Source organism: Toxotes jaculatrix, chromosome 21 (assembly GCF_017976425.1).
Source record: "Toxotes jaculatrix isolate fToxJac2 chromosome 21, fToxJac2.pri, whole genome shotgun sequence".
NCBI classification, from domain to species: domain Eukaryota; kingdom Metazoa; phylum Chordata; class Actinopteri; family Toxotidae; genus Toxotes; species Toxotes jaculatrix.
Window position 1 is genome coordinate 3,318,861 of NC_054414.1, and position 25,084 is coordinate 3,343,944.

The 25,084-nt window shown below is 43.8% G+C and overlaps 1 protein-coding gene across 5 annotated transcripts in view; it reads left to right on the top strand.

The window, feature by feature from the left end:
• Positions 1-224: 224 nt before the first annotated feature.
• Positions 225-25,084, top strand: part of LOC121201037 (protein shisa-6) — a 54,946-nt gene continuing 30,086 nt past the window's right edge. For 2 of the 5 annotated variants that reach the window (XM_041066656.1, XM_041066658.1), the window contains exons 1-3: positions 225-754; positions 2,541-2,701; positions 9,093-9,194. In XM_041066656.1, the coding sequence (XP_040922590.1) occupies positions 225-754; positions 2,541-2,701; positions 9,093-9,194 (793 nt within the window). Of the gene's footprint in view, positions 755-2,540; positions 2,702-9,092; positions 9,200-25,084 lie in introns of all 5 variants that reach the window. The other 3 variants (XM_041066659.1, XM_041066660.1, XM_041066657.1) reach the window with 2 other exon arrangements.

Here is a 25,084-nt window from a genome sequence, read left to right on the forward strand (position 1 = left end):
CGCAATGGACTTTAGTTTGTCTGTTGCATAATAATAGCAGAGAAATGCCCTTGACAGCAGTCTACACAGTTGTAGCCTATTCAGCATGACGGCTGCACAGGAGACCGAGCGAGCAGGGGAAGACTCGGTGGCGAAACTTACACAAGACTGAACCTTTTGCATGTTTAGCCAGAGTTTAAGCGTCTTTGCCAAAACACAAGACTTGTAGAGTTCTTCACACTACCATGGGGATAAGGCACCTTTTGCTGCTGCTGATATACCTGGACCCGCTGAGCGTGTTAAGCGCCGCTACAGGCGGTAAAAAACCCAAGCAGGCGTCCAGGAAGGGTCTTAAAGCCACTGCGGTCCCCACGGTCGTCCCGCCGCAGAAGACCCCGCAGCCGGCGCCCGCCAGCAACCACGACACCTGCCTGGGCTACTACGACGTGAGCGGGCAGTATGACAAATTGTTCGAATGCAACAACACGGACCACCGGTACTGCTGCGGGACGTGCTACCTGCGGTTCTGCTGCGAGTACAAGAAAGACCGGCTGGATCAGAAAGCCTGCAAGAACTACCATACGCCGGTGTGGGTGCAGACGGCCGCCCCGTCCCCCATCCCGACCGGTGAAACATACGATCCGAGCATGGATCAGACCAACACGGCGGTCTATATCACCTGTGGGATCATAGCCTTCATCATAGTGTTGGGAGTGTCGGCCAAAGTTGCTTATGACAAAGCTACAGAGCCGCCTCAGGAAATGAATATACACAGGTAAGTGCCTGGAAGACTGTATAAATCACGCTAATACGGTAAAATGACTTATGAATCCATGTGATGTGTTTTCAGCACAAATCTGTACTGTGCTTTAAAATGTTCTTCCCCTAGTAAGACAGAAAAAGAGGCAAAGTCCCACACTAACAGCCATTAAATGTACAGATTGTACAGTGAGTGGACAGGATAATACAGGCACATATGTAGACCCCTTTGCAGACAGAGGTCAAAGGTCAGGACTCTTGCCAGAAACAGTCCTAAAGTCATATCACATGCAGTCGTCTTCAATGTCCCACCATGACTCAATATACGTATAGTATGTGTTGAGGTCAGGGTGTGATTTTTTTCTCACTGTATGAGAAGTAATGAAACTAAAATGAGACTGGCAATGCGTTTGAATTAATTAACAGATTGTTATCTAAAGCCAAACTGATGAACACCTTTCAGATCAGATCTATTAGATTTGCAGCAGATGTTAAAATCCAAAAGAATGAAAGCCTAAAATAATTACGGAGGAGTTGAAAGAGAACTATTACAGTGATTGTGGTAGGCTGGTGTTCATGAAGCGAGAGTGTGTGTACATCTGTTACATGTGGGAGTGAGCAGGACTGGTGCCCAACATTTATATTGGATGTTTGTTAGTTTATATTGCAGATAAAATCTTTTTCTTCCCATTAAGCTGAGATTTAACCCAAAAAAATGGCCTCTAATATATGAATGTAACTATAGTTCATATACTGGGCTCATGAGGCGTCCAAGTTGAGGAAGCCAGCTGTCAGACATCATACTTCACAGCCTAACCCCCCCCCAATCCTCCGCCCGACCCCACCCTCTGCACATCAGCACATGGCTGTCTGGTGTGTTCAGGTCAGGATTTGGTATGAACGCTCAGCAGAGACGGGATGCTATGGCGAATGGTTGCATCTCACCTCCTCAGCCGGCTCCTGCTTCCCTCCTGGGGCCGCCATGTGAGAGTTATCATACATGAGTGGACCACATGTTGTAGACTGCACCCACATCAGCGAACAAATGCTGACACACATTATTTCCTCAAGATTGAATGGGTTTTTTTATTGGATGCATTATTCAACACTTGAGCAATCTTAAGACTGTGAATAATGGATAGTGTTAACGTTAGGGTTGTATCAAGGTCATGTGACATGCACGCACCGCTGCACATTCAATAAGGAACAGGAAGAGGAGGGGGTGAAACTAAAATATTAATTTAAAAGCAAAGGTTATGCCGGTGATACATTTGTCGTACAAAAGCTTTGAGCTGCTGCAACGCTGCAAAAGTAATTTGATTTCCTCTTTCTAAAGCTATGCCAGAAAAAGCAAACAAACACTTTTTGAACTTTCTTTCATCATGATTGCCTCTCCCTCTCTTCCACACTCTCCCCCCCTCGAGGGCTCCATCCTTCCATATGCACCTGGTGCGGTCTGAAAAACATTCAAATTCAACCCAATTAGATGAGATACTCACACATCCAATGTTGTTTCCCTTGCAAATGAACATTCGTCATGTTCCCAGCCGTAATAAAAAAAAAGAAGAAGAAGAAGAAGAAGAAACAGAGCAGCTCTGAATTACCCATAATAGCACAACACTGTCTAAACAATTAGCAGCCATTCGGCGTGCAGAAAACAGACGTACTATCACTTCGTTTTTAATTCAGTTCAGCTGCACTGAGAGAAAAACTGCACAAGAAGATTAGAAAAAACATCTTTTTGGTTCAGTACTAACAGTTGTTCCTGTTTTCTTTTTTGTTTTTTGTTTTTTTGGTTCCAGGGCCCTTGCAGACATCCTGAGGCAGCAGGGGCCCATCCCTATATCGCAATACGACTGTGAGAATTTTGCAGCGATGAATGGCTCACCCAAAGACAACACACCAGTCAGAACCTCATCCAAGAACCACTACACCCCTGTGCACACCTCCAAATCCAACCACGGTAAGAGCTCCTCTCTCTCTCTCTACTGAACACTGAAAGCTCTAAAGCTTCACAAGCATCTGCCAGTTTATGTGTCACAACTGTTGGTCAAATATAGCTTGAAGGCAAACCCTTAGCCCTTAACCTTCATCCATTTTAATGTGTCAATGCAAAGCATTTGCGATATATATTAATTATTTGTGTATAGTTGTGCATTCCCCTCCACAGAGCACACACTGTGCTCACTCTTTCAGCAGTGTAATCTCAAACGTTACCATCCAGTAATCATCCGATTTGAGCGAGAGAGAGAGAGCGAGAAAGAGAGCGACAGAGGAAAAAGAGGGGCCCGCTAGTGGAGATAATTACACGCTGGCAAGGTAGCACGGCCCTGCGGTCTCTGACAGGCTGGAAGTGATGACCCTTCAGTCAGTCAGTGGGTGAATTGCACCAACTCACGGTGAGATTTAACCCCACAATTCAGAGAACAGACAGGGAGCATAAATTGGTAAAATGGCTAAAAAACTGTGCTGGAAAAACAGGGAGTCTGGAGGAAGCCAGTCAGCGCCTGCAGGTTCCCAGGCAAAGCAGGTGTTATCAGATCGAGAGAGGCAAAGGCACTTGGGGAGAGGGACACAGATGGAAAATAATGAGATATTACAAAAACAAAAGAGTCACTGAGGTGGAAAGAAAAACAGAATGATGTGTAGTCTCAGTGTAGGCAAAGGAGTAAATCAGTGTGGATGTTGATTTTACAGCCATTAAAGCACCAAACTGAAGACATGTGTAATTGGACATTGCTATCTAAGAGACTGTTTTCAAGGCTACTGCATGAATTCTGACTTTTTTTGGATAAGGAAATATTCTTCTGACACTGTATCAATCAAAAAAAATGTATCCCCCTCCACACGCACCCCAACCCAGATATTTTGCTGCCTCGGGGTAACATTGTGACACATGGAATTAAAAACAAGGGAAATCAGATTTCAAGGCAAGATCCACATCAAGACCATGGGGTCCCCTGGTGGGAATGACAGGCATAGCTGGGTGTCATCTGCATAGCAGTGACATGAAAAGCCATTTGCAAGTGGATAATTGGATCCAAGGAGGTGTTATATATTGCAAAGAGAAGGGACCCTAGTACCGAGCCATGGGGCACCCCAGTGGAGAGGGGATGGAACATGAATGTATGCCCTTGCCATGATATATTGAGGGAACGCCTAGTACAATAAGATTCAGACCAGGAAAGTGCTTTGCCCAAGATGCCCATATTGGACAGTACAGATAGCAGGATGTGGTGGTTCACTGTGGCAGCTGATAAGTCCAGCAAGATAAGGACTGAGCTGCAGCTCTGGCTGACCTGAAGGCTTCCATCACACACAACCGACCTGTTTGGAAACTGCCATTTGATAGCCTTAAATTAAAAAGGAAGCAATGCAGCCGATTGATAGTTCTCAACTTGAGCAGGGTAGAGTGCAGACTTTTTGAGCAGAGGTGTTACTCCAGCCTGTTTGAGTGTGGTTGGAAATGTTCCTGAAGCCAGTGAAGCCTTTATCATCGTGTGATTGCTGGCACAATGGTGTGAGATACGGCCTGGCGTATCTTGGACGGCTACCAGTCAGGAGTTTGGATACTTCGTTTTCAGAGAGAGGGGTGAATGAGGGAAGTGATGAGCCATTGACCTGGGGGGACAGTGAAGGGCATGTAATAGGACTGCTACATGTTATACTTTTTGATGCCTTACCCTCAGCTAAAGGGCTGAGTGAGGGAGGTGGTGAGCCATTGACTGGAGGAGGCAGAGAAGGGAGGGACTGCACATGTTTGGCAGGCCAGAGTGCTGCTAATGGTGAGATGGTTGGCCATGGAAAGTAATATTCTGTTAACCAGGGGAGAATGGTTGTCTCTGAGTGGTTCAGAGCATTGACTGCTGCTGGCTGCCATCTTTACAGTAAAGAAAAAAGCAAAGACGTCAACTGCATGTAGGGACTAGATGAGTGAAACCCATCTAGCTTCTTCAGAAACCTGATTTGTGGATCTGGTCTTCTTCACTCTCATGTCCCTCAAATTTACTGTTCTCAGTATTACTTTAAAAAGACCCAGTCAACCTGGTCTGGTTTCTTTTTTCCTCTTTATGTTCCCTTCCAAACCACAAAATGTACCTGTGTCAGTATTGGTTGACAGTCCAGACACTGGACATAATGAAACAACATGTAAATATTAGAATATCAATAAAACTGAGGGTGAGAAAGGCCTTCTGTTGCCTCAGGGCCGTAGCATGCACTACAGGGTTAACAGGATGTTACCGTATGTAAGATGTGACTTTCATTAACCTCTGCTGGCTATGGTACGGTATGAACTGCAACAAGATCCTGAAGTTCTGGAAGCCAAACATCACAGCTCCTGATACATGTTCTTCTTCTTTATTTGGGTTTTACACAGTCTTATATGTCATGTAAACTCGGCCTCTTTCTGCCACTTCCACCTCTATCAAATGCATGCTGGGGACATTTTCTTGCAGCTTTTGTTGCGACCACAGCCTGCGTTTATTCGCTGCTGCAACCACAGTCTGCGTTCATTCACTTAGTGTCTCTCCTGCTCAGCCGCTGCATCAGTCTATTTCTAATGGCCACACTAGTCGGCCATGCAGGAGACATGGCTGATACGCAGCTGCACGTGGCAGGCTGCCTTCAGTTCGACCTTGCATGCATTTATACTCAGTAAAGGTCGGGCATCACTATATCTGTCTTTCTGTCGCTCTGCTTGACTGCGACTATTTTGCCTGTTTGCACACAATCACTGCAAAGAGAACACAACTCGGGCCTGCAGCCAAGCCCCCTCTCATCAGGGACCACAGCAGTCCTGACGGGGTTGGACATGAAAGGCAGTGACAGCCCGGGCAAAAGCGTGGTTAATGTGTGCATATAAATTGGGAGCTCTACGATGCTAGGGAGAGGGAGCCCACTCGCTCTCACAGAAAATGCATATTCATGTGCGCCTAAATGGGTATTTGGCACAGAGCGGGGAGGCAGGCCTTTTAAGGAGAGGCTCTTCGGCTGGAGTCGTCACCACTAAGAATGGCACTTCACTTCCAGAATTTTTTTTTTTTTTTTTTTTGAGGTACTTTTAAATCAGGTGGAGAGACCTTATAAAGCAAGTGGCTAAAGGGCCCGAGAGGATCCTATCAACTTACGTCAAGAGTGGGAATAACATCCATTTCTCCTTTGATCCTCAACATGTAATGATGCCCTGTCGCTCTCAGCAGTAATCACTTCCTCACTGAATTATCTCTTCATCCTCAGAGCTTTGTTTAGGCCCAGTTCTAAAAATACATACTGATTTATTTTATTCACATTGCAGGCCTTGTGTGGTATCCTTGGTGTACTGCAAAACTTCCCAACAATATATTCTATTTAAAAAAAACAGGGCCTAGAGCAAAAACAGTACAGACAGCATAATATGATACTAGCGCAAGTGCTGCTATTTTTATTTGCATCCACTGCGCATTGTTGTGGGGCTCAGATCCTCTTTTAGGTCGGGGTGTAAACATGGAGCGCCCCACAGCCACAACAAGGAGCAGACCTTGAAAGGGAGGAGTAGGTACCTTTGCAGGAGTTCGCCGTTGGTTAAAGTAAACAATAACTGCTTCTCTGAGTAATGCAGTTCAGCCCACAGCTCTCCTCAGATGAAGTTGATTTATTTACTGCGCACCACAGGCTAAGATTTGCCTTTTTTTTTTTTTTTTTTGAAAAGTGTTGCTTGGTTTCCTCTCTGACATTTTCGTAATGCACAGAATGATGAAATATAGTTTTCAGGTATTGCGGAGGGTAGCTGTTTCCTCTGTCTCAGTTTACTCAACAGAAACCAAAGGAAAAACAATTACTCCCATATCACATTTTAGCCAAAAAAACAAAAACAAAAAATGAATAGGCAAATTGGATTATGAGTTATGAGGCTGCATTTGGTGTACCAGAAGAATCAGAACAAGCAGCAGAAGAAGAATGACAATTGACATGCTCGTGTGGAAGTAGAAATGCCTTCAGCCAGTATCCATACAATTTGTGTTTGAGATCCTACTCAGCACTCAAGAGATTTGAGCAGTCAGTTATGAGTCAGTCAGAGATGAGCAGTCTCCCGAGCTTAAAGGTCAGCTGCTGTGGACAATTAGAGGTCGTGATGATAGAATAACATTTCCAGCTATTTAGCAGCTCTGACACGACCTTCAGATATTTTTAAATGTGCGCGCGTGTGCAGTGTGTTCTCTCTGAGAGTTACTCAAACAACAAGTTTTGCCTAAATAACAAAACATTGATTTAATTACTCTAATTATTTGCCAATAGGCAGTTTTATAATCATATTCAGTGAGCCCTCCTGCAACTACCGCTACCACACATACACAAAAACCACCCCCCCCCCCCCCCCCCCCCCCCTTCTGCCTGCAACCTCCCTCCAATTAATCCGTAAAGCGTGCAGCTCCACTGTGACCTCGCTGACTCCCCATTGGCCAGATAATCATCACCCACATGTTAAAAACAACATTTCAGTGCTGACTGCATCAACATGTTTAATAGAAGTTTCCTCCCGAGTGCACCTGTGTTAAAGCTCAGCATCTGAGAGTCCCCCGCCTAATTGTCTCCTGCCCTAGATCTCATTATTGCCCCTTATTATACAGCCAGACCTCTGGTGCCCTGAGTGTACATGTGTACTGTCTGAAAATGTTTCAGGTGCGAAGGCAGGGATCCATCAGCACCTCTTTCCAGTAGCAGTACCAGTTAATTTCGGACTGGGGTGGATCAGGATATTGCACTGCACCATTAGTTTCACGAGTGTGCAGGAGCAGGGTTAAAAGAAAAGGGACATGCATTTGCCAAGATGGCATTTAAAAAGCTTAGCCTAAAGAGGTTGTATCTCAGACTGAGAGAGCGCAAGAGGGAGATAAAGAAATGAAGATACGCGATGCCGAGCTCTAGCTGAACGACTTCATCGAGATGATGTACACAGCTCCATGTCCACTCCAGCAGATCGGCATCTGATAATGCTATAAAATCAGTATACCATGTAAATTACCCCTGCCTGGCTGTGTTAAAGCTTAATCGACCTTGGAGTCAGATAACCTCCCCGATGCCGGCCACACAGCACCACATCCAGCTTTGGTTCAAGATATAATTATCTTATTATTCACATTTTTCCCTCTCTCAGAGGTAATTCAGAGGTGTAGGTGTCCGGTGAAGAAGTCTGATTAAAAAAGTATTACCATATGAATCCTCAGCGCCCGCTAGTTCCGGTGCCAGTTCATTTCCATGGCACATTGTTGAGGTGAAAGTCACGAATTTCTTTGTATGAAGGACGATAAATTCATAATGCGTAGCCTTCCCCCTGCAGGCTCTTCATGCTACCTCACCTTAATGAGCTGGGAATGAGAGCAGGAGGAAAGGGGGGGGGGGGGGGGGGGGGGGGTGGTGCTTCTGAAAGGTCTTTCAGATTCAAGGGTTGTCGCAGTGGGTCGTGGAGGGGCCTACCAATGACAAAGGTGACAAAGGAAGACAACAATAGCTTGTGTGCGTGACATTCACAGAATTGCTGGTATGATGGAATGGGTAAATAACCCCAGCAGATACTCTATCTGCAGCCATGAAAGCAGAGCAGGGAGAGGTGTGATTGAGTTCAAAGTGCATTGGTATGTTGGTGGTGGAGACATTGTTTTGTTTTGTTGTTGTTTTTTTTCAGATCAGATTTCAGAGTTTGTTTATGTGGCTCACATTTCTACCATTTCCTCACTCTGTGCCTGAGGGAAATGACACCACGGGGAAGTTTTCTATTTGACACCATGAAGAAGAGGGGCCAGAGGGCCCAGTGGGGCCATTGAGAACATGATGGAAAAGCCCAAATGCTATTTTCTAATCTTCAAAAGGTGTCCCGATAAACATTATCAGTTTATTTTAGCTTAGTGATCCCCAGCTTTTTTGGCTTTTGGCTTGTGACCATTTAAAGGTGCATTCCACTGATTAGAGAGGATTAGTTGACAATTTACACATTAAAATCTGTTCACAGGGAGTACTACTACAAGGAGTACTTTAAACTACTTTAAAAAGTAGAAATATCTCCTTGTGACCCATTATCATTGGTTGGATACCTGTATGAGACATCAAACCAGTCTGTGCATTATCTAAATAATCTTTAGAGGACTGACAGGCTCTGAAAAACTACCCCATAATTCATAGGGGAAACATTTGTCTAACAAATATTTCCTCCTGCTTTCCCCCAAACTGGGAACCACTGTTTTGGCTGTCTTACTAATGCTGCTAATGCTTAACTGTTAAGAATGAGCTAACACTGTGTGTATGTGTCTGTGTGTGTATCCTTGCCCTGCGTGCCTGCCTCCGTGTGTTTGTTTGCGTGTCTGTCTGCGTGCGACCAGGTCTCCACTACGGAAAGGAGAGCATCCGGAGCAGCGGAGGCGCTGAACTTCACAACTTCATCTCCTCTGGTTTCGTGACACTGGGCCGAGGCCATCAGAAAGGTAAAGCCCCCTTTCTCTCTTTTCTTTTCTTCCCTTTTCTCACACAGGAGATTTAATGAACTCATCTTATCTGCCGACACTGTGTTGTACACCTGCTGAATGCTAAAGCCACCCACCTAATGTCGCAACGCCGGTGATCAACAAGACGCAGACGGAGGTGAAACGTTTCTAGATTCAATTTCCCTCCTAAACTATTCAAATGCTCTCAAGCTGATGGACGACACTGATGACTGAGTCACTGAGTGTGTGACTCCGAACACATCCACAACACGCACATACAAACGCAGCCCGAGTTTTCCCATGGGTAATACACTGATTAGTATGCGGCCATGTTGGCTGAGCTCTTGTGATATATTCCCGTCCATTTTGGCTCCTCAGATCAGACCCAGTGTGAGTGAGTGTCTCCTCGTAAGAGTTTAGAGGCGAGCTCCGTTACCTGATACGACTTTCAGATGTTTAATTGAATGTTTGTGTCAGAGAAGGGGAAGAATGCTTGTAATGTTTCACGGTGCCTGACACTTTCAGCAAAAATCTACTATATAAATGTAATTGGGTTCCACTGCTGTGTGCTCTGTGTATTTCAACTCTTCCTCTTTGCTATCAAAACCTGCTGATTTCCTGTTTATTATCCCAATCGCAGCAGCTCTCCTTCCTTTAATAAATACCTGTTCAGCAGGCATGTGTGGCTGTTCCACCAGCAGAAACTGATCCTTTTTAGCAAAGTATCACCACTTTTGTTTCCAAGTGCGCAAAACTGCAGGGGCCTGAAAGCTTCTCTTCATTCTTACTTCTAATGAGGAACTGTCGTATTTATGTTTACATGAAATTAGCTGTTTTTCTCCCTGCTTTTTGCTTTGTTTGTTTTCATCCCCAGAGGAGGTCCATTTCACAATGGTATTCATATGCAGCCAAACAAAAAGACTGTTGATAAGTAATGAGAAAAAAAAAATGATTAGGTTTTATGAATCCTGATTCTTTTAAATAGATTTTCCCTCTCTGTACAAATATCACAATAACAGCATTTTCGGCTATATTTTTGTCGCAGCAGAAGCAGCATGGGGTACGGTTTAGCGTTCAGCATCTGTGCAGTCATATCTGTGTTGTTTTTTTTTGTTTTTTTTTTTGCAGCGGGTAGCCTTTGATTCCTCTTCTGCAAAAACAAATGAAACGTTTCCAAGATTGAGATCTTGGAAAGGTCTGCTGACGCTAAAATTTCTTGCAAAAAGAAAAGAAGGGGAAGAAAAGGAAAAAAAAAGCATGTGAAGCATGTGCAAGGGCCTCGCTTGTTTAGCAGCATTCTTCTCTCTGTGTCTGTGTTCAGCTGTCTTGTGCCCAGAGGCAGGTTTTACTGTGGTTTGAATCCTAAAATCAATGAAACACTGGCCTGAAGTTTGGTTTGGATGTTGTTGCTGCTTGGTATTATCTTTAGCATTTCACTAGAGAACAATCACTTCAGGGTGGTAGAGGGAAATGAACAGTTTAACCAAGCCTCCCCCGCTCTCTCATACTCACATACAAGCACTCTTCATATCCACAAAAGCAGAATCAGCTACATAACATATTACTTCTCTCCTTGACTGATTGAGGGATATAAATTGCTCCTACCTACAGCATACCCACAGTTTGTGACAACACACAGTCATTTATTTTCCCGGTTTAATGATTTACAAATTGTCAGTAAATCACTTGATCTGTCTCTTGACCCAGCGCTGAATTTATCCAAAATCCGTGGATGGATTTTAAGGCCCAGAGCCTGTGAACCTGTGGGCTGATGTGAACTCACAGTGATGAGATGGAGTCACGTTAAGGTTAACAGCAAGTAAACAGTCCAGCTGAATTTAAATCGTACCAAGCTTCATTATTTTTTGAAGAGGTTTGCACAGCTTGGTTTGCTCTGGCTGAGAGTAACAACGCTGGAAAAATAAAAAAAAAGAATACAAATGCATATTTACTGGTCAGTCAGGGGAAAAAATCTCTTTCCACATGAATCTGAAAACAGATGTTGTCTTCTTTGCTGTGTCTCAGCTGTTTTTTTTTCAGTATATATGTTTTTTGCCACACTGACAGAACAAGGTTTAGGAGTCATGTTGTAATCCTCTGGCTTGGATAAGCATGGCGTCTGTTACGGTGGTTAATTATACAGATGGAAAGTGTGTTTGGTTGTTAATTATATGACGAGCCGTGTGTGTGTGTTGCAGTGCAGCCCTTGGGGAGGACAGGTGAGGTCAGGGGCTGTTGCTGAACGTCAGAGCAGCTGGATGCTTCACATCTGTGTGGCGGGGTACAAAACAACCCTGTGCTGAACTTTAAACGAGATCAGCCACGAGCACTGGGGAGGGAAAGCTAAAGTCCAAACTCACACTGAGTTACTTTTGTGTAGTTTACCTTTCTGGTGTACAACAACCTTCCCCTCAGCTTACCCTGTGTAGTTCCACTTCAGTCAGTGATGTCCTACATTCCCTAAAATGCCTTTTAGCAACCTTTAGAGAGGGGTCATCAACTTCTTGTAGCCATCTCTGAGTTACACAGTATTGTTTTTAGTGCCCCACTTCCATACTACATGCTAGCTCTTACCAGGTTTTGAACACATGTATGTCATGTGGTTACACTAAAAAAAAGGGACAAAATAGACAACAAAGAAACGTCCAACACAACAAGAAATGGACACCTGGGTAGAAGAAGAAGCAGCCGCAGCAAACTGATAGGATCAGCCCTCAGACCTCAACACACTACAACAAAACCTTTTGCCACCCCAAGTGCACACATTTATCCCATAAAGACTTTTACAGCAGTCACTATATAGTGTATTTGATCATTTTCGTCTTAATGTGTAGGGAGAATTACTATACTGTGTATGGTGGATTGAAATTATCCTACAACAGAAAAGAAAATGTAGTTCCATTCTTTGGCATAAATACGTCCTTTCATGAGTTCTTGTAAGCAAACTGCAAAATACTACACTATGGCAATTAGTATATAGTACTTACAGTACTGTATGCTATAGGCACATAGTATGGCATCGGGTCACAGTACTTGACTGCAGTTACAGTTAGGTGCGCATCACATTTTTCACTTCCATTCACATATATCATGGTGTCTGTATAGTCGACTTCACGGCGGCTCACAGATCATTTGTGTCTCTTCAGACAGAGAAGCGAAGCCAAACCACCAGCAGAGATGAGCTTTCTGTGTCAGAACATTTCATTTTTCACAATTTCATGACTCCCTCTGAATCCTTCTGCTACTATATGGACTCAGGTGTAGTGTGAGGGTGGGTGGCCATCTTTTCCCTGCATGATCTCCCTTTGCTCAAAGCCTCAAGTTTGTGGTGAACGCCGCAAGTACTGACACAGAAGTGGTTTTAGTTTGGGCGGAAGAATTAATGCAGAAAACACACGGCTGCATCTGTTTGTCAAAATTCCTCTAATTTTATTTTATATTTTTAAACTCCAACCTGGTGCATTCCTAAAGTGACAATCTTTTAGTAATGCTAAACTTTATTTAGCAGGCACAGCTGCTTGCCTTGCTCCTGTCCCCTCAGCCATCTGTCCAGATCGATGCACCGCCTCACACATTGCTTTGCTCCTGTGTATTCTCCTGTCCTCTTGTCCAAAATTAGGAGGCAGAGAGGTTGAGGCTTCTGTCAAACTGAGCCAAACTAATGAGGATGCTCACTGATCTGTTGTGTTGTGTATGTGCTGCTGTCAGATGGGACTGCACTGTTACACTGCCTTGGGTGTAAAAACTGCAGAACTCAGTTTGAAGCCTCAGAGTCGCCATAATCTCAGAAGATAGATAAGAGGAGGGGCGGAGGGGGGGGGGGGGGGGGGGGGGTCCAAGCAACTTTGCTTTGCCTTGTTTGCTGGCAGTGGTGATGCAACGCTACACCACATCATCGCTCCTAGCCTACGCAGACTGAAGCCCAATCGCTGCCTCATATTAATTGTTCTTGTCACAGAAGAACTGCAGTGTACTTCCCTATTCACTCACTGTCACTGACTAAAAGTCTGCACTGTAAATCACTGTCACGTTGTCACACATCTTTCTCTGTGCTGGAGGAGTGGGCAGGTTGCGGGATTGAGGATCCCTGCCATTGATGCAGCTAGATTACCACTCTAACACCTGGATTGATTGATTGATTGGAATTTTCTGCCTCGGACAGGAAAGCGGATTGACAGCCAAGCATGTAAATTTGATAGTGTATTAAAAATGCAGCTTGCCGGCTGTTACTGGTTGAATGCGTCCATTTTAATTATTTTTCCATATGTCAGTCTTGTTGATATGAAAGCGCAGCCAAGCCACGGCATCCGGAGAAGTGATTACTTCAGACAAAGCCTCCATCCTTGACTTAGCGTGTGCCATACTTCATTACCTTGCTAAGCCCAACTTTTAATTCTGCCCTGTGCAGGAAGTCAAATTGGTTTTCATGGCAGACAATTATTGTTTTATGAATATTATGTGTCTGGAATGCTGGATATGACGATGTAGCAGGCAGAATTAGCGGGGGATGTTATCACAGAACCTTTATTTACAGCGCAATTTCAGCACATTAACGAGTGCAACGGCCACTAATTGGCGTGCTCCTTATGTAGCGAGTTGTACTGTACAACAGTGCAGTACTAAGAGACCGTAGGGACTACCAAAGGAAAGAATCTAACAAAGCAAACGCCAATCATTTGGTTCTGCTGTTACGCACTAACAGCTGTTTGCCTCTAATTTGGCCTTTTTGTTTACCTTTTGTGAAGAACGAGATGACAGGGTATAAAAAGCCCCTCTCTGCGTTTCACTTCTTCCCTCTGATTGTGAAACAGTCATCTCCTGTTCCTCCCAATGAATCAGATGCCGTGGAACAACAAGCCCACAGGCAGTATCATCATTTTCAGCCCATGTAATCAACACTCCAGGCTGATGAGGCAGAAGATGAAAACATCCGCCCGTGAAAAAACCTTTGGTGTTGTTTAAGGTACACAAGGAAAAACAAGCTCAGACAGGAACTGATTCACACGGTGACCACGAAAAAGCTCCAACGCATCATCAAGCCGGAGACGGAAAATGAGATCTCTGATGCAAAACTCACATTTCCCAGCAAATCACACAGTGTAGCTGTCGCTCACTTCAACCTTCAGTCAGCGTACCAGGCTCTGTGTGAGACATGGGGCCTTCTTTAGCTGCATTATTGAGACTTCCAAAGCCCCTTTACACTCTCCTTTACACTGATCTCTGTGAAATAAAACCACCACCACCACAGGCATCTTGTATAACAACACAGGAGAGTCTCGACAGACAGCTACCAGGGTCATATGTCAACTGGAGACTGTCAAACTAGTAGCACTAGTGCTACAAGGCTAAAGCTACATTGTGCTTACAGCTGGATTTAAACCTTAACTGCATGTACTACTACTACTACTACTACTACTACAAACCTCAGGTCATTAGCAACCCAGCACTTACATAAGGCAGAGTAAGCCATATGTGAAATTTAAATTGCTTTTGACCTTTTCAGAGCACACGATCAACAATAACAAACAGACAAAAAATAGATTTCTTTATGGATGTAAGAAAATGATATTTTTTGAATTTCTAAGTTTAGTTACCTACTTACTATCTTACACACATCCCACAGTAGCGTCTCACACCTAGAAAACCTAAATCAGTCAGCAAAGAAATCACTAAGTCCTGTCACATACTCGTGGTTATTACGCAAAGCGCGCATCGCTCCACTGTTTCGCGGCCGAGCGTGGAAGGAGCGTCCATGTGCAGAGCGACTGTCATCAAAACCCTTCAGTATCAAAGAAAATGCTGCTCTGCACTAAACCTGACAGCCAGGTGCTGCATCATCATGTTACTGTGCCAATAAGCTGTTATAATAGGCTTCATCATTGTGTCTGTAGGTATTCACCTCAGTAGTTATCATATCTCAATGGCCTTTTGAGGATCATATTGTCAACATGGAACAGGTTCTACAGGATCTCCTGGAGCTATTTTATGGCAAAAGAGCCCACAAACGCGATTAAAGTGTGAAATCTTCGACATATGTGATAGAACTGCCGCACAGTGAGACTCAGCTGCAGTAATGGCAGCTTGTTTACTTCTGCCTTCAATCTGGATTTGTCCATAAAAACAAAAACCTTATGTTACAAAGGGATCCTTACATGTGGCTTTCAAAATCTGAATAAATAGAAGTTACATTGCAAGAATATCCATGAAGGGGGACATGTTCACATTTCTGAGTTAGTTTTTCTATTGTTTATAATTATTTTACATTTGAGGATGATTTAAAAAGTAATCGTACGCAAAACCTATATTCAAACTCTACCTTATTTTCCCTTTGCTGAAAAATAGGAACTAAATCTTAAATTTTAACATCAGTTGTGTTGTTTTCTTCTCCACAACTTACTTTTTTAAAGTAGAGGTGGTGGATGGCCATGGGAGTTTGGTCTCTACATCACGGGTCGCTCTCCTACCAAAGATTTTTTTTTTCCCCTTCACTGACAAAACTTCCTCTTTAAACACTTTGAAGGCAGGTCCCACTTCAGGGATCAATCTGTAGCCTCAAATCAGTTTTAGGGACAGAAAATCCAGCCAGGCTGCTCTCCATTCACTCAGCGGCTGTTTTTGATTGACAGCGCGCTCCTATCGAGCACAGTGTACCTGCTCATACAAATTGATGGTCAGGTTCAGGGGACGTGGTACGGCTGACCTGCTGGCTAAACGCTCTGCAGAATAACTGTTAAGAAAGTGTTAATAAGGTCCTGAAGAGAGCAGGGCCAGGGCTGTGCCACTCATTAGCACAGAGAGAGAGAGATCAAGACAGATTTCAGTGTGGTGACATGATCAGACATCTCCATCCCTTGCCCCTGTCTCTGGAGCTTCTTCTACTGAATATGCAGAAGAATCCAAGATAAGGACAGAGGTGAGGCATTGTGCTACTGTACGGATAAAAAGCAGAATAGATTTTTTTTTTGTGGCAAACCCCTGCTCTGTTAGGGGTTAACTGGGTGTTGGTAGGCAAAGAAAGAGAGTGTGACATGGCTGTTTTATCATTCACTTTGAGCCGCAGCAGGACCGGAGAGGAGCGGAAAGAGAAATTGGGTGGTAAAGGGTGACTTACTGAGCCTTTGAGCCACACTAAGAGACCTAACTGCAGTTTTTCTTCCTCCTCACTTACACAACTCGCTAGCAATCCTCGGTGTCCTTTAGCCAAGGACTGAATTAATGACTATCTCTGGGTATTGAGAAATCAACACATGCAACAAACACCTCGTAGCATTTTCCAAAATACCACCAGAGCACAAATATGTCGAGGTCAGTGAATGACAAGCCGCCCTACAATTCCTGACAAGACTCTCGGGTATCCTGAGGAACAATAGCACTTCCAGATACACTGCAGTCAATTACAGTGATGTGAGATGCGGGGGCAGACAGAGGAAATGACAGTTGGGAGACAGTTCTCTTATCATTGTCCTTCTGTTGTGGCCACTTTGAAACAAGTGGAGCTATTTGTCTGGCAGCGAGGTATGCTGGAGGGAAGAGAAAGAAGGCTTTTATCTCCGAGAGAAACGGGAGAAGGGAATATGCAAGCAACGTAGCGCAGACAAAATATCTGAGTGTTAAAAAGTGAGCGAGCTGAACAAGAAAAGGGATTTTGAGAGCAGCAGTTTGGCAGGTAAAATGGCAGGAGAAGAGATAGAGAGTCCTCGCAGGCAGGTAGTCTGGGACAATGGGCTGACAAGGCTGCTGTGATGTTTGCTCGGGCGCGGTAGCGTACTCTTAATGTGCAGCATCAATCAAGATGCTGCCCACCGCACAGCATGGCAACTTTTATCGCCGCTCATTAAAGTAAGTGCAGATATTTTATGCATCGGTTGGAATGCAAGGACTTTTTCATGCTAATTTCCCTCCTTTACATTCGTTATTCATCATCTTTGATCAACGGGGTCCTGTACACAGATAAAGCCAAGCAGAGGCTGTGCACCTGATGAATCTGGAATCCACCGTGTGCTGAAGCATCACATCTGTGGATTGGTGCTTCCGCAGTCTATCTAACAAGCTAAAGAATTTTATATATATATATATATATATATATATATATATATATATATATATATATATATATATATATATATATATGTTTAATGGAAGGGAATAATCATATCAAACCCTCCTCCGGTTGTTTAATTAAACTTTTCTTTGGAGTCAAATGAAAGATAACTTTTTACAAGGGAGTGTTTATTACCCTTTAAAGTGGAGGATGAACAGATCCTGGAGATGGAGTTTTCCTGTCCTCCATCTCTCTTCCCCTGGTAGCAATTCTCTGATGAGAAGAACATTTAACAGCTTTAAATCCACACCCTCTTGGCTGCCTGCTTCACCACCTTCACTCCCTTTTCTGAAAGTCCATCCAAGATAAGATGACTTAAAATGCCATGACCTCCTCTGAAATGAAATGAACTTGTGAACTTTGCCCCGAATTTCCATCCCCGCGGACCGCTTTGCCTCCCTCGCGAAGGTGTTAGCAGATGAAAAGTGGCTGGCACAAGCAGTTGAATTGTGTTTTGGGTCTGGTCCCAGTGTTTGAATTTCAAGCTTCTCTTTTTTTTCTTCTTCTTCTTCTTCTTCTTCTTCACAGTGTACGCGAGGGGAATTGAATCCGATGTTTAGTTTTAATTGATTTTTTATGACCGAACGTGAGCAGTGAACACCCTCTCTCATTAAAGACACGGGCGCAGATCTGAGAGCTGTTAATCCACTGCTAAAAGGACAGTGTTGAGCCTTTGAATCAAACTGCCTTTTTCTCTCAAGCTTCCCTGTTTAAAATGCCCCTCGGCCCTGATTAGGTTTATTAAATTACACAGTGGCAGTTGTTTGGATTTTTTGTTTCCTCTGAATACCTCTAACCTGGTTATCAGCCATTGTCACTCCCCACCAACTGAGATTTCAGCATAGCAAAAGCATAAAGGCGGCTAAGCCTGGAACAGGAGGGACAAAAATGTGCTAAGCGCACAACAGCAACACATTCCACACACTGGGTTACCAAATATTTAGCAAGGGAAGCAGCAGAAATAGCTGGCTCAAGCTGTTTATCATATATTGAAAAGCACGACATTGTATATTGACTGCCATGTCCTTCACAGAGTTGCTTTGAAAAGAGCTGTTATAAATAGTCATGTTAAAGGCACTGTGAGGATACCTCTCCACGTCTTTTAGATCGGCCTGGTAAAGACTGATCTTGGCTCTGCCACGCTGACCTCAAGCAGCTTTATACCCACCTCCCTGCAAGGCAAACTCCCGCTCTCATCTGTAATCTATTATTCATAACGAAGAGGCAGAGACTGGGAAAGGCAGATAACTTGGTCGCTTTTTTTTTTTCTCCTCCATCCACCCCCACCCCTGTATTACTATTATCCAGAGGCCATTGTGTGGGAAAACAAATGGAATGACTGGCTTTTGTTGTATATGAGGGGGTAAAATTTTGTATTCTGTGCAGAATGTAGACTTGCCATTCCGAGCACACAAGCAAGGACTGCCAGTCGCATTGTGCAAATAATGATGCATGGGAGGGATCAAATTAAAATTTATCAGCTCTGGGTTGGGATCCATCTCCAAATCTATTTCCAGCATATGAAAAATTGAAAAGGCAAAAGGGAACGCGTGTTTTGAGTTTGGTGTTAATTTGCTCTGTCATTCTTTCTTGTTTTTTTTTCGCCAATTCTGGTCAAATGTTAAGAGTTTGTAGTTAGTCAGTTGGGGCAGCGATAGGGTTTTTTTTTTAAATGTCGATTCCCTCTCCTCCCTACCATTACCTAAACCAAAAGCAGAACCCTGTCCAGAAACCAGCTTTTGGTTCCCTACTGGGAGATGAGTCCCCATGATGTGACTATTTACACATCCACACATTTAAGTGGAAACACGCAGACAACCCCACAGCAAGTGCAAACAGGCTAACAACCCTGTTCAGCATTGTAGAGTCTGATAAATGACTCCTGTTGTTGTGATAATCAGTAATCATTATCAATTTACAGTGGGCAATTGTTTACTGAGCACCTAAACAATTCACTAATTCTGCTCTCACAGATGACAAACCATAATGAGACACCTTTTGCTTGTTGCTCTCAGTGAATTAGCACGGTGATAATCCAATTCGCTGAACTGGGCCGACCAAAGCATTAAATGTACCTTTTTATTATCTCTCCAATATATTTAACGACAAGCCAGAGTCTCTCCATAAAGCAGGTGGTGTTTTCCAGGGCATCCATTTTCACACTGTTGATCATGCAACACACAATCTGGGAGGGCGAGGTATCAACACCTTGTCAAGCTTGGCGTTAGGCTCCAATTTGAAAAACCATACGAGATGTGAGAGACTCGACATGCTGGGAGGAGCTCTGTTGGGCTGATAAAGCTACTCCATGCAAGTGCAGCCGTGTCTACATCTCTGAGCTGCCGGTGGCTCCATTCCCCCGGCTGCACATTACGCCACAGCATTCTCCGGGCTCTCTGACCAGAGTGGCAAATTGCCTCCACATTGTTGCCGGTGCAGGTTCTGTGAACTTTTCACATGGTGGGGCGCTTGAATTATCGCTGATAGAGGCTACAGATATTCAATCTACTAGCCTAGACTGTGAGGTAATAGACAAAGAGGGGGGGCTGAGGTATTATAATTGAAAGGCCCCTTCAATAGCGATAAATAATGAAGTTTCCCTGGGGGCCATTAGGGGCTGGGGAAGGGAGTGTGTTGGGTGGAGGGAGGTGTTCTCACATATATATTGAGCCAGCCTGTTAACCCCCCACCGAGTGAGGCATGGAGGGAATATGATACGGGTGTGAAAACACAGGAGGGGGAGTCACTCACACTGCTTCATTATGAATCAACCGGAACAGGTCTATGCGTGACGTAACTGGTGTTACTGTTAGGTGAGGTGCTATGTACTGGCATTCCAATATCAGTCATGAGTACACATTAAAGGACCATAACACTAGTTCTGCGTGTTATAGGGACAAAATCACAACATCTGATTTCACAACATCTGATTTTTACCACAAGTTCAAAATCATGACAGGCTCCTATCTGATGTTTAATAAAAGGCACATGTTTAACTGCAGCCGGTGTGTAGTGCACAGGTAGTTCAGTGCCAGAACTACCTGTGCAGAGTGGCAGAGGAGCAACCTCATCAAGATGGAAACAAACTTTTCTCTCCTCCAAACTATCCCTGCACATCCCTGCCATGTGAGTCACATGCTGCTGCCTATAGTATATGCACATAGTAATTGGCACACCCTTGAAGCGCTTTCAAATCAGACCAAAATTAGCCGCATGCTGCCGCTTCTGACAGATATGAGCTTTTCAATCCTCTTCCCAACTGAGTGGAGGAGTTTTCTGTGTCTTAATTACCTCACATTTGGCACAGTGCACTGCAGAGCGAACGGGAGCCGCGGGGAGATAGGGACTCAGCTGAGACGCTCAGACAGCGGTTGGTGACAGAAGCCAGGGGAGGACGCAGTGGAGAAAAGGCTCCCAGTTAGCATGCCTGGGATGACAGGAGCGGTGGTGGAGGGGGCCATGGATCCCTGAGGAGGAGCAGAAGAAAGAGGAAGAGCTAGCTCAAGGGAGAATTCCCCTCAGGCACATATGGCAGAATTGAAACATCCATATGCCGGCGTAAAACAGAAGATATTCAGCGTGTCAGTGCTCTCAGTCTCTCGCTCCCTCTTCCTTTGGAGATACTGTGTACCGGCTGGTCTGTTTTATTTTGCACATAACTCCATATCCCCCAGGAATGCTGACAGTAGTAGAGGCAAGACAAGGATGTTTCAGAAGCTTCAGACTGGGAATACAGTGTCATGGTCAGTGTGTGGATGGAACTATAAAATATAAACTCAAAACAGTGGCACCAAAAATATTTTTTGCATCACGTCACTTCACTTCCAGGAGCCTGACAGGCATTTTACCAGCTGGGGGGGCCAGTTTTCATTTCGGCTCTCCATATGCTTCTCCCTCTGTACATTACTCTTTTCCTTACTACATTACTGTGGTACTTTGTGTGTTGCCCCACACATTACTTCATACGATCTGTGATGTGAATCACAGAGCAATGCTTGCTGCTTCACAGAAAGAATCAGCTGACTATAGCTACTGACACGCTTCTGTCTATAAGACTGGACAAACAATGACTCAGCAGGGGTTGAAATAACATATATAGGAAGTATAGTGGGAATCAGTGCTAACATTACCCAGAGCTTCTGGTTTCTGAGTGGAACACAAACACATCAGAGCAATGATTTCATTGCAGCTGTATGTAGTTATAGCTGCAGTACAGACATAGTTTATATTTTGTCTCATATTTTCTTACTCACTTTTAAAACTGTGGCTGCATATGACTTCAGGATCATGTCCACTGGCAACAACAGACCGATCAAATGCCACCGTTAAACAAAATGCTGTTATATCTGGTGTTGAGACACCACAAGACTCCAATCACTTAAGGGCACTTAAGTCCTGTTCTGGAGTCTAAATCAGTATTTACAATTAAATCATCTAATGGAAGACGTCCATTAGATTTAATAACTCCATTTAGGTAGAAACTTAAAATAAAACACTGATCTGAACGTCTTCTACCCAGGCAATTTCCAGTAAATGTTTTCTCTGAGGTAGCTGATGGACCCTGCAGAGCGAGTTGACTCCTGCAGCCGTGGGCAATGAAGCGCAAAGGCTGACAGCGAAGCACTCGAGGTGTTAGTGTAAGAACTGTTCCTGTATCCGTGCTGCAGCACTCTGCTACCCAAACCCATGTTTGCTTGCTCAGTCTTTTAATTATTATCGTCAGCTGACTGTGGACAAAACACACAGGGAGACAGGAGTGACATGACGCTGACGTGACATGTTGTGACGCTGCAAAACATAGGTATCCAAACAAACGACAGGGACTCGTTTGGAATGTAAAGAAGCTCAATCGTGTCTGCTCAGCGTCACCGTGGAGGCTGTCTTTGTTCTCATGCTGATACACAGTCCTCTGAGCCTACACCGTCTACAGTTGGTGTCCATTTTAAAGCACACAAAGTGGATCGGCTTCATTTGTGCTCCCTTCACTAAACTGCCTCTATTCCCTTGATGTGGCATTGATCCGCCTACTCAGAGCATTGTCTGTGCCAGCCTGACCAGCGCCATCAATACTGCATCAGGTTCAGTCTAAACAGCCTGAAACTCTTTTGCAGTCCATCTAGGGAGAGGTAATAAAATTCATGCCTGTCTTCATTCCCTGGGCGAGGAGAGTCACATGGCAGCTGATCTCACCCTATAGCTTTATTTTGTGCACCAGAGGACAATCATTCAATAATTCAGGCACTTTCCTTCTGTGCCAGAAGGTGAGGTTAGGAAATGATACAAGCAAAAAGTGACTTTTACATTATTAATACCTCAAATATTAATTAGTAATCTCTGGTAATTAGTATTGGGTCCTTTCATTACCCAGAATCAGCTGTTCTGAGAAGATTAAATGTTTACAAGAGAGTGAGTCAATATTTGCTCGCTGGAAGTTAAATTGAATTATCTAAAGAATTACTTCTGAGAGCTCAAACCCACCTGAGCAGCACAGGGAGCTGATACCGTCCACTTCTGTCCTCTGGACCACAGTTGGAGCAGATTTTGGCCCAAACTTCAGCTGACTTTTTCCATTCTTCCCTCCTCCGTCTCTCTCTTGACCATGGCGGTTTATCTGGCAGACACAGCAATCTGGAGAGGCATGAAGATATTAAATTAAACCAGGAGGAATCAGCCATGCAGCTGCCACAAAGCCCCCTGGGAAATATAGTTTAAAAAAAAAAAAAAGAAAGAAAGAAAGAAAAAAGGAAAGTGTTTCCAGAGGATGATATGTACAGTGCTGGCAGCTCATTGACTTCAAGCCTTTTAGCTTGCTCATTAGCCTTTTAGCTATAACTGATTCCACAGACCCTGGTGGCATTATAGTTGTGCTGATGTTATACTATCTTGCTTTTAATTAAAGGTGTGAAAAGATGATCTCGGAATCCGCGGTGTGTTTTGTTGTGACACAGAATGGAATTTGATAGTGATTAATGCACAGTTACGTGAAAGACTTAATGTCTAAATTGGTTGTTTTGGTTGAGTCACTGGAGCAACGGGACCAACCAAGGGCACGGCCTATTTCTGAGGGCGCTGTGGCTGAGCTGGCTAACGATCTCGTCCAATCAAATTACCCAAGGCTGCCATCTTGGGGTCTATTTTTAGAACACTAATTGAGGAACGTGAATCTTCTTCGTCTGACAGGTCCCACATTTGCATGGTAGTAGATCTAAAGAATGTATTTATTAAAAAAAAAGAAAAACTGGTCTTATATAAGTGTTCTTTTTAGTAACTCCATCCTAATTATTTAATAGTGCATCACTAATGTACTCTAATTTGTACTGATTGAATTTGACTGTGCAGTTTAACTGGTACATGTATTTGTGCACAGACAAACTACTTTTTTATACTGTCTATGTCCATACACATTATTGTTTATGCTGTTTAGTTGATATTTTAGGTTAAATTAATCTTAAGTCTCACTTTTTAATAATTCAACCTGTATAGAAGGGTTACAAGCTGTGAATAATGGCTTTATTAATGGTGATTACATTTTTAAAATTTTTACTATATAGATCATTTCTAAGCAATTAAATCCCCTGAAAATTATAGTAGTGTATAAAGTATTTTTGATAAAGCAACAATCAAAGTTGGAAAAGCAACATATTTAGGTATTTAGGAACTGTTTAACACTCAAACTCAGCTAATCTGCCCCCATCAGCACTGTGTGGGTGTGGTGTGGTTTGATCAGATTTGATTGACAGTTTTCACTCGCATCTGGACTGAACAAGATAATCACAAAACCAAATCACTGGAGAAGTAATGCGTGGGACCATTTTGCATTTGACAGCATTGACTAAATATCATGAATTAAAGGCTGTTTGCTGCTTTTTAAAAATGCAGCTGCCTCACAGCAACATCATGCACTGCAATAACAGCACTGCTGACGCCATCCGTTAGAGCTTGTCACTCGAGCGAGGCAGTGAATTTAACATGAATTCTACAGCAGAACAACATATGTGTGTTAGGGATAGTTCTAATGGCCTCAATCTGTGCCTGAAACCTCAGTTAAAGGGTCAAGCTAACACTTTGTCACTGCTGCCCTCTCTCATTACATGCAGAGACTGGTCAAGGACAGCACAGACATATTCCTCCCAAAATACCTTTGACAGGTAACACAATGACTTCCAGGAGACAGAGTTTGAGTGATATTTCTAAAAGTCACCGAGCCTCTTTCATAAATAGCACGGCTGCTGTCTGTCCTTCACGACTTCCTTCCCGTGGCAGGCTGATTGATAGGAATGCACATAATCCATTATTTTTGGCCCATTGATTGAGCCTGGCAATCAAAGATCAGTGTTGTGGCAGAGGTAACTGGACCCTCCTATGAGACGGCTCCGTCACACAGGCTCAAGCAGAGGTGTCAGCCGCCGGCCTACTAATCACCCTATGCTGTGAGTAATGGCTATGAAAGCAATCACAGGGGAAATGCATCATCTCTACAGACCCTCGATCTATCAACCTGACTTGCTCTCATTTGACTGAAACGCATGCCAACATGAAATATGGCGCTTTGTCAAAGGCAGAGGGAGCGCGTTGACTTCGGAGCTGCAGAATGTAATAATTAAACACAGCCATAAAGACTCATTGTATTTCATCTATTGACACGTACGTGTTGCACATTCCTGTGGCTGTTTCCCCGGGTAAACATTCCACGCTCGGCTCCGGTGCATAATTACAATGCTTCACCAGTTTATACGGAGTTACAATATACTAACAGTCATTTTCCACTCCAGTCATCTTTCAATTTGTT